Source organism: Pezoporus wallicus, unplaced genomic scaffold, assembly GCF_028554395.1.
Source record: "Pezoporus wallicus isolate ANWC-B61680 ecotype Strahan unplaced genomic scaffold, APGP_CSIRO_Pwel_v1 contig_2871, whole genome shotgun sequence".
NCBI classification, from domain to species: Eukaryota; Metazoa; Chordata; class Aves; order Psittaciformes; family Psittacidae; genus Pezoporus; species Pezoporus wallicus.
The window spans coordinates 2,436,384-2,446,362 of record NW_026640775.1 but is presented as its reverse complement, the minus strand read 5'-3'; the positions used below and the strand labels follow the sequence as shown (position 1 = coordinate 2,446,362).

Sequence of the window (9,979 nt, the reverse complement as noted above, 5' to 3'; positions counted from 1 at the left end):
TCAAAGTGTCAGAAAATAGAGGAATTGCACTGAGGAGCACTGTGAAAAGCCATCAGTAAAAGATTAAGTAAACACCTGTGATGCAGGCTGAGATTTAAGACCCCTGGGTGGGGACGTGCTTTTCCTTAATTGTAAGGGTAACCCTGGGAATCATATGGTAGACCCTGAACACTGGATCCTTATCTATTTCTCCTCCACGCAAGAAAGGGAGAAAGCCTCTCCTGAATAGCTCCCTACACCAGCAACTGCTTCACGGCAGTGAGGAAGTCTTTTGCCCTAACTGGTGCCTCTGAAAGTGTGCGCACCTATTGCTGCTGGGAAATCCTGGTAGCATTGTCCAGGACAGCCCTAAGTTCAGAGCAGCAAAAAGAGATTAGCCAAGGGAATAAAGCAAAAGCAGCAATAGCATTTGTTCTGTTAATATGTGGGGGAGACAAAAGAATAGAGCTCGGGAATAGCAAGGCTTCAGAGAGTAGAAAATTATTGCCAGGCAGGGTTGATATTGCTGAGAGCTCTAAACATATTCCTAGCTTCAGCAGTCACAAACAAAGCAAAGGGTGCCATCATAGAGTCAGGAACACGCTTCCTGCAGGGAAAGAAAGAAAAGTGTTAAATTGGCTTTTCCTACTGTTGAGTAGCAGATGAAATGGCTCTTTTCTGCTATTGGAAGTTTTCTAAACATTAAAAGCTTGACAAGGCCTGGGGTCGGTAAGGCTGTAAATAGCAGCATCTATCTTTAATTGAAGATGCTGAAGGATTCAGTGAATTTCTGTCCTGTAAGCTCTACATCATCTGTGTGACAAAGATGAGGAACGCAAAGGCAAAGAATGCAACTATGAGAGTTTTGAAATGCAGAAGAAGGGGCAGCTTCTATGAATTCCTGGCACACAGTTTCTGGCTGGTAGTCTTTAATTCTATAACAGGCTGCAGATCATTCAGGTGGCCAACACATATTGCTTGATAACGCTGGTCCCAGAAACTGTCACAGTGCCAATGCAAGCTACCCCATAAGGGGACATCCTCTCCTTGGACGCCTCTGAAAATGGCTGTCAGAGTAATGAATCATTTGCTACTTTGAAACACAGATTTTTTGTTTTCTTTGAGCTTATTAGAAAAAAAATAAATATCTGTTTGGGTTTCCTTTTAAAGCATTTAATCTAAACCCCCTTTGTGGCTTTGACAGCAGGTTCACTTTGATCAAACTCAACAGTCCTTTCAGAAGCTCTGAAGAGCTGGAGTGAAAGGCATTTTCCCTTCCCATCCTCCTCATTCTGCTGGGCTTCAGGAGGCCAGGGGGTGAGTTTTTATTGCTAACCACTTGAAAATAAAATTAGTCTGTGCAGGTATCTTTGGATAGACACTGTAAATGATGGATTTCAGCAAAAGCAAGAACATGTCATGGAAATGGAGTAAAAACTGGCTCAGGAACAGAGCAGGTTTTCATAAAGATTCAAGAAAGGAAAAAGTGCCACAAGAGGCATTCTTGAAATAATCATGCTTTCCCGGTTGGATAAAAGCCCCACTGAATTATTGCACTAACCAGTATTTTTTGAATTAAACCCTTATTTACACCCAGTCTTTTTGGTTGATATCCCTGAGATACTCAGATGTGGGCTAGAAGTGATAGCATTTTCTCATAACACAAAAATGCACGAAGCTACCAAGGGGCAAAAAGGGAGCAGAACAAGGAAACAGAAGTAGACACTTTAGTGAAACCTAAGGCTAAGGGGTGACACGAGGTAACAGAGGAAAGACACTTACAGTCACTTAGCAGAGTTAGATCAGAGCAGGAAAAGGACAGAGAGCTTGATCAACAAGCATGAAGAACCAGATTTTTGGCTGCTTTAAATAATAGCCTTTTTTGACCAAAGGTGTAGTGTGTACCTGTTTGGAGTTGCAGAGCAGGCAGCACCCTCTCTGCATGCTTGGTTTCTGACTGTGATCAGAGCATGTGGTAATCACAGGGGCAAAGAAACAAATAAACAAAGTAAAAAAGAAGAAACTTCTAAAAGTAAGCAACCCTCCCCAAGCCCCAGCTCTCTTTTCTGGCCACCCCCACAAACCAACAGCAGCAACAATAACACAAAAGCTTTCTAGAGGCCCCTGGGCTCTCTCACTGTCATACAGTTAAAAGCCAGCCCATCTGAAAATTCCAGTTAAGAGTAAAAAAGAACCCCAAAATGAGTTTTTGATCAGAAGAGCAACCATTGCATATGTGTTTTCTTGCTTGCCCACTGATGTACCTTTCAGTCTGATATGCAGCAAGTTTTCCATATTAAATTGTCTAAGTAAGAATCAGGTAGCCTCATCATCCATTTTTCATGTGTGGTCCTTTTCAAGCCCAGTTTTCCTTCTGTACAGTCATGCCCTCTTCCCCTTCAGTAACACAGGGCCCCTTCTCCCTGGTAGCTGATACGTGGGCAAAGCTGGTCCCAACCCTGCCAACTTGTTGTGCTCCCCATCCCCTTCTCTCCAATGCATATTTACCACCCCTTCGGACTTTGTCCCAATCTCCGCCCTCTTGATTGGTGCTAATTAACGTTGGTTCTCGAACCTTGGTCGTCCATCTAATTGTTTTCAATCCAATTGAGAATTTTGCCCTCAATATCTATGTCCCAGAGGGATTTACAAGGAAAGATTAAGGACGACAGATAGCTAGGTGAGCTAAAGAACAAGCTAAGGAAGTCTGAGGGCTCAGAGGTGTCTGTGGTGTGCAAACAGCATCAGCAGGATCATGTCTTCCTTGTACTGAAGAGGACTAATTGCCCTGAAATCGGTGTCCTGGCTTACTGAGGAAAGTCAGTGTAAAAATGGAAATCAAGGCTATAAGCCGGAAGGAGGAATTGTTCAGGTTACAAGGGGTTTTGTGGGGGATTGAAGGATGAAACTGTCACATGAATAATGGAAGCAAAATGTCATGGAGAGCTGTGACACTGCAGCAGGGTCTCCCCCGAGGGGGCTGTAAGCCCTGTCTCTTGAGTCACTTGAAATCAGGTGAGGCAAAACCTCTAAGCATCTACCAGAAATAATGGCCCTTCATTTTTGCCGGGGACTAGGATAAGATGGGTCTCTCCTGTCACTCGTTTCTGAGATGCTATTAGGTTAATGTGACCTGAACCAGCAGACTGTGGCAACAACCTTCCAGGATGGCCATCAATGAAGAGCGCATAGCTCCACGTTGTCATCTCTCATTGCCAATGCCTTGGAGAATTGATTGTCATCTGCTGAGGGAACAAAATGTTATCACAACTGGATTTGAGCCCAAGCTCTATGCCAGGCCCTTTGGATAGAGATGACAGCCACACATTTTTGTTTGAGAAGTAGGATGCGTCTGTTGCGAGATGGTCAAAGTGTTTCTGGCTGGGACAAGGCTGGGACATGTTCTGGGAGATCAGATGGACTGTCTCACTCTGAGACAGTACAGACAGACCCATACACCAGTGGTGAGAAATCTGATGATTGCTTTTTTTTCCACTCACATGCTCAGGGAATGCCACAAACTATTACTCTTAAGTTAGGATGAAACTACGACTGCATTGCTATATGCAGGTCTTGCTATTGTGTGACCAGCTTCCTTGAATGACTTGCGCTAGCAACCCTTTGGCAGGTTTAAGATACATTTATGCCCAAAGCAGTCCTATATGTGTGAAGGACAACGGAGTTTAGGGTGTCACAAAGACTGGTGTGCTCAACCTGGCATTTTCTGGAAACATCAAAGCAAAAAGAAGTGCAAAAAGCAACAGTGCAAAAATAGCATCCTGAAAACCATCAAAACTGTGAAATAAGTGGACTTTCTTGCATGGAAGATAGGTAGAGGGTGCAGAGGGATGGTGTCGTGGTTTAAGCCCAGCCGTAACTCAGACCCATGCAGTCTCTCTCTCACTCCCCCCCTTCCTCCACCCTGCTCCTAGAGGGATGGGGAGGAGCATGGAAAGAATGTAACTCCCACAGGTTGAGATAAGAACAGTCCAGTAACTAAGGTATAACACAAATCACTACTGCTACCACCAATAATAATAATGATAAGGGAAATAACAAGGGAAGAGAATACAGCCACTCACCACCTGCCAACCGATACCCAGCCTGACTGAGCAGTGATCCAGTCCTTCTGGGTAACTGCCCCCAGTTTATATAGTGGGCATGATGTGCTGTGGTATGGAATACCTCTTTGGCTAGTTTGGGTCAGGTGTCCTGTCTCTGCTTCCTCCCAGCTTCCCCTCCTCCCTGGCAGAGCATGAAACTCAGAAAGGACTTGGTCAGACTAAACATTGCTTAGCAACAACTAAAAACATTGGTGTTATCAGCGCTGTTCCCAGGCTGAAAGTCAAAACCACAGCACTGTACCAGCTGCTAAGAAGGAGAAAAATGACTGCTACTGCTGAACCCAGGACAGAGGGAAATCTGCCACTATTAGGTGAGAGGGGATGAAAGCTGGAAGACTAGGAGGTGTTGGGTTTTAACAAGATGCCAGTGCCAGAAACTGCCCCACTCTGTGTCCATTTGTTCTGGTTGCATCCCAAAATAAAATAATGAAATTGGTGAAAAAGAAGTAATAATATGAATTATTATGGCATTTTAACAGCTGCATGTGGATGGAGATGCTACACATATCTGGAAAAATAGATTTTCAGTGGGAAATTCTGAAACTTCATAAATACACAAGAAAGCCCAAGCAAAATTGTTATATGTCAAAACAAACTCCCCAAGTACTGAACTTGCTAGCAAAACAGGAATTCTAAGGCTTTGGTTTTTCAAAATGAAGTTGATGGTATTTGCTCATGACATGAAGCAGTTTCCAGATTCTGGTCAGGCATCATGGCCATGCAGTTATCAGACAGACACATCAAGAGGACAGAAAGTAAGCAATAACCCTAGAAAGCAGTTTGGTTTCTATTAAAAGACTGGTGAAATTAAACCACTCCATATACTGACGAAGAAAAACTGTCACATTATGATAATCCCAGAATCCTCCTCTATGCTACACAAATATTCCCACAGAATGATAAGTTGTCCCAGTGTGGGTGCTGGCTTGCAGCCCTTGTCTACTTGGGCTAAGAATCATGGCCCCTTAGCATTAGATGATTACAATGCCAGTGTTTATATTCCAGCTAATCATTGCACAGGGACAATTCACTCCCTGGAAACTGCACTAATGCACAGACTTTGTCTAACCCGGAAACCTTAGCATGAAGACTTTTACTTCTTTAAAGTGAGCCCAGGATTCTTAATCCAGGTGTGTGTGGCTGCAGTTCAGTCACCTAAAGTTGTATGAGGTGAGCACCATTGATAATCCCTGTTGACTTTAATCAGTTAGGTGCTTAAATCCCTTTGTTGGAGCTGAAGTTTAGTCCTGTATCTAACTGGACTGCCCTTTAGTTGACATAAAATGATAGGGATGAAGAGGATATAAAGATCCAAGCAGGGGTGGGAAAAGTCTTGTTTAATATCTGTAAGAGGAGGGACACAGTATATCTGACTTCTGCTGAATAGTTGTGGCCTGGAGAAATGAACCTGTATAGGGTAGGATTTATCTTTTCTTTCTTTTCCTTGAAACAATCACCTACTGCATAGCATACAAGACTCCCAAACCTGAAGTACCAGCCAGACAAGAAAGCTATTGACTCACTGTGATCCACTATGTAACTAACAATTAGCAGCTAGAAGAAGGCTGAAGACCTGGCAGCTGCGGTCTGGCTGGAGGGATTTCTGAAGTAAGCAACCTATTCAGAGTCATTAACCTACCTGCACTCCCATGTGCACAGGACAGCCTCCCCAGCAAGCCTTTGGGTCACGATTTGCACTGCTTTTGGACTCTGTCATGAATGGCCACCCTTACAAGTGGTATGTCTGGGAGGGAGACCACATTTTAATGGCTTTGCTCAGTAGCTTGCCCTATGTGTATGCAATATGTGCTGTGACTGCAAGACAAAAGATTGTTCAACCCTTTAAACAATGCTTTCCAACAGTGCTTCTCATGAAAGTCAGTGCAGAAATTAGTGGTAGGATTGGACTCTGAATAAGCAGGGGGAAAAAAAGCACCATATGTTGGAAGGAGATTAATATTATGTAAATAATAACCCATAGAGTCATCTTGTAAGTGGGCAGGCTGATCTCATTATTGATGTACAATTAAACCAAACTGTGGGGTCAAACCATCCTATTATGTCTAGCAGATTAAGACTGTCTCTTTTCGTTATTGTTTCTGAGAGAGTTTTGGAGCTTTCTTAATTTGGGTCAAAAATGAGAGGCTTCCTAATAAGCATTTTAATTAACCAGCTGAAGAATTCTATTGCCCCCAGAGACTTAAAGTACCAAATCCAGAGCTCAGCACTGCTACGCCTCTCAGACTGTTGTATTTCAGCTCAAACTGTGTTCGTGCCCCTTTATTCAAGTCACCAACACAGCATATCAAACCCACCTCCCTCACACATTGACTACTTTGGGGAAGAAAAGTATCTTCAAAGTCTGATTTTTGACCTAAGCATGTTCTTTGCTCTCCCCAGCGCATGAGGACCAGCATACATGAGGAAAGCAGCATAAACCTGAGGAGGAAAGCCCCTTTGGCTGGACTGTGGGGCTATGCACACCTTGGCAGGCATCTTGCCTGCTTCAATCCACCAATACAATTGGGTCATCCAGCATTGTCTCAGGGCTGAGTAAAACCCCAGTTCTTTTGCAGGGCTGCTCCATGCACCATTCCCTCAGGAAGAGGCTATCATTTGAGTGGGTGGGTTTCTGCAGAGCATGCTGCTCCTCTAGCAGATGGGGAATTCCTTCTTGGTCCATGGTGGCTCTTGCCTGTGCTTGCTAGGCTGCTGTTGCTCATGGTGGCACTCCTGCAGCAAGCTGTCTTTGCATCACAGGCCACCCATCGTCCCAGCAGTCTTGTTCAAGGAGAGGAACCGCACACTCCCAAATTAGTCATGGGTGAGAAAAACATGCCCCAGACTTCCCCTGCTCCCCGTATTCTTCTCTATGTGGAACTGGTGCAGGCACTGCTCCTTTCCAACTTGTGGGGTAGCGGCACACCGTAAGCGGGGAGGACATTGAAGAGCAAGTATGGTTTTGGGAAGGGCAGGAGCTCTAAGTGGTGAGGGATGAAGGAGAGCGTGCTGGGCAGCCAGGCAGTAGTCAGCTGCCCTTGCAGCGGTGAGTAGTATCCCACGGCAGGGATGGTAGCAGCGAGCTTTCTTGGCATCAAGCTTGGAGCCTTTCAAGAGTAAAAATGAAGTCTCAGGTGAATCAATGCAGACTTTTAGTTAAATACAATTTACAATCAGCCTTATCTGTTTCCCTGGTGCTCAGTAATTAAGAAGAGAAGTTTAAGAAGGATAGACTCCCTAAACCCAGTGGTGTGCTGTCACTCAAGTATCAAGGCAAAATACCCTTTTTCTAGCCATAGAAAAACTCCTGAGAGGGAAAGCGCATGTGCCAGCCTAGATCATATTAACTGTCCTGGACTTGCAAGGATGTAGGTCAGAGGCAAAAATTGCTGGTCAACTTAACAAGGCTGGACGTTGTAAAGAGACACTCTATAAGGAAACATGGCTTTGTCCCTGAAAAAGTCATATTACTTCCTCTTTAGGAAATTTCTGATGGTAAAGATATTTTCAATCAAAATATAATTTAGGGAAGTGATTCAGAAGTAAAAGCGGAAGGACCATCCTGCAAGAGGCACCTCACATCATATTTACAAAACAGAATTAATTTAATGAAGAAATGTGTTATTTAACCATATTTGGCAGTATTTCTCTAAATCATATTTCCATGTTTGTCTTTTCCAGTCCTTCTTCACTGGTATACTCCCATGTGAAGAGATGACCTGGTGAATGATAGCTATCTCTCCCTTAGTGGCTTTTTATGTAGCCTCTGGTACTCACTGTGATACACGACTTGGGAGCAGGGATGAAATCAACTTCTGTCAGATGCTGAAGGCCACCAAAGTTGCCAAATTTTTCATGTTTCCTCCACTTGGCTCGCTGGTTCTGGAACCAGATCTGAATACAGGAAAGAAAGAACGGGTACAGAAATGAACAGGAGATGAAGGAGGAACTGCTCACATCCAACTAATTTTCCTATTCTCTAAGTGAATATCAAAAAAACGTTAACCTCCAGCTCAGCAGAACCAGTGACTGAATCTAAAGGAAAACATCGGGCTTGACACAGCAGCTTTCACAGTTCACATGGGATGACATGGGGGATGTGGGATGACATCCATTTTTCTCTTGCAACTCACAGAAGAGCTAAGATCTACCTATGAAAGAGCTAGGATCTACTGGAAAGACAGAGTCACAGGAAGGAGTATGCCTTACAGGGCTCTCCTGGGGAAGCAGATTCTTTTGCGGTGAAAGCTTTGCGGCAATCAAGGCAAATGGCATTCTGTTTTCCCTAGGAGGTGTGATTTGTCGCGTGACATGGCTTTTTCGCCCTGTTCCCAATTCCCAAATGAATAGACTGGGAAAAGACACACTTAGATGTTTTGCTGGGCTGCAATAAAAATGTGTCGCCAGTGAAGATGTAGTAGCAGGGCTCTTTCTATATTTAACTGGTAACATTTTGAAGTTCACAGAAGAGAACTAAGCACAGACCCAAGGGGATCACTCAGCAGTCTTGAGTGTGTTATCTGACATCTCTTTTTCACTTGAAAGCAGACAGCTAATATTCTGAGGGGAAGTTTCTTTCATCTGACCAGTCTGGTTTCTGGTGCGGGTACGCAAGTAGTGACTGTGCAGCCACCGTAATGCATCTTGCTGCATTGCTGTGAAAAGTTGAATCCCCCTTTCACAGTAGTTTCTAGCTGGCTCAGGAACTTGCTGCTTGGATGTGCTGCTGCAAGTGTTTCACACAAACACAAGGTGTTAGTGATCAGAACCAGATGCTACTGGATGTAAATATATATGTATTTTAAATCAAATAATGAGCAGCTCAATAATTTCTGCATCTGTTGCCCAGGAAGCAATGCGAATGTCAGGAGCCCTCTGCTATATTGCTGATAGTTAGCAGTATCTGAGGTTACTGAAAGGACAGTTTTGTTTATCTGGGTTTGCATGTGTTTGAGAACTGCTTAGTCTGTATAAACTGCTACATTCCCTTTCTACCATGCAGGAATTATATGGTGAAACAGCACCATAAAAATGGCTCCTCTTTAACAGCAACAAAGTGATTGAGGGCAGATGGGGGACTGAAGCCAAAATTCAACCTTTGAAGTGCTCCTTCCGAAGTCTGCACATGGGATAAAGTCCTCACTTCAGGATTTTTTTTTAATTATTATTTTTTATTTCATAAAGGCAAAACAGTATTCACAGACCAAGTGCCTCCTTGTTTTTGCCCATCCAGCTCTCCAATACTCTTACCCGTAAAATGGTTCTTTGTTTTCTTGTGTTTCAGGTCTATTAAGTATCAACATTGATGACCCGAAGTGCTTCTCAAGCAACTTTTTAAGAACTACTGGAGGTAAGTCACCTAGATGTCTGGATTTAAAAATATCTGTCTGTAGCAGCTGCTGTTCAACATTGTCCTTATGGATAAGTGTTTCATCATCGTGTGATACTGTCACCTTACCTGACATTTCCAAGGATAGAGCAGAAATTATGACTGAATATCTATGCCATTTCTGCATTATCCCTGGCAGCCCCACAGTTTCTAGAAAGTAGCAGATCAATATAATTGTTGACTTGATTGTTTGTTTTTTTTATTTTTAATGGACTTTTATTGAGTTTCTAACAATCCTTAATTTTCCCGACCAAAGCTTTGGCCTGTATCCTTCTGCTTTGCTTATTAATTTTTTATAATTTCTTTTTTCTAATATTTACTCATACAGCATTCTTCACTTTGTGTTGCATGTAGGCATGCACACATGCAGGAATATAATTCCATCTATCCACTTAAACTGTTTCACATCAATGATACCTTTGTTTCTTGATTGGAGGACAGAGGCTTTTTCACAGTTATGAAATGCTTCACTTGGTTACCCAATAGT

General features: G+C 43.3%; 1 protein-coding gene across 1 annotated transcript in view; it reads right to left on the bottom strand.

Annotated features, from left to right (window-relative positions):
- Positions 1-5,659: 5,659 nt before the first annotated feature.
- ISX (intestine specific homeobox) overlaps positions 5,660-9,979 on the bottom strand; it is a 28,655-nt gene continuing 24,335 nt past the window's right edge. Inside the window, exons 4-5 of the mRNA XM_057420682.1 lie at positions 7,881-7,997; positions 5,660-7,210 (exon numbers count right to left, since the gene is read on the bottom strand). Coding sequence (XP_057276665.1) covers positions 6,974-7,210; positions 7,881-7,997 — 354 coding nt within the window. The 3' untranslated portion in view covers positions 5,660-6,973. The remainder of the gene's footprint in view (positions 7,211-7,880; positions 7,998-9,979) is intronic.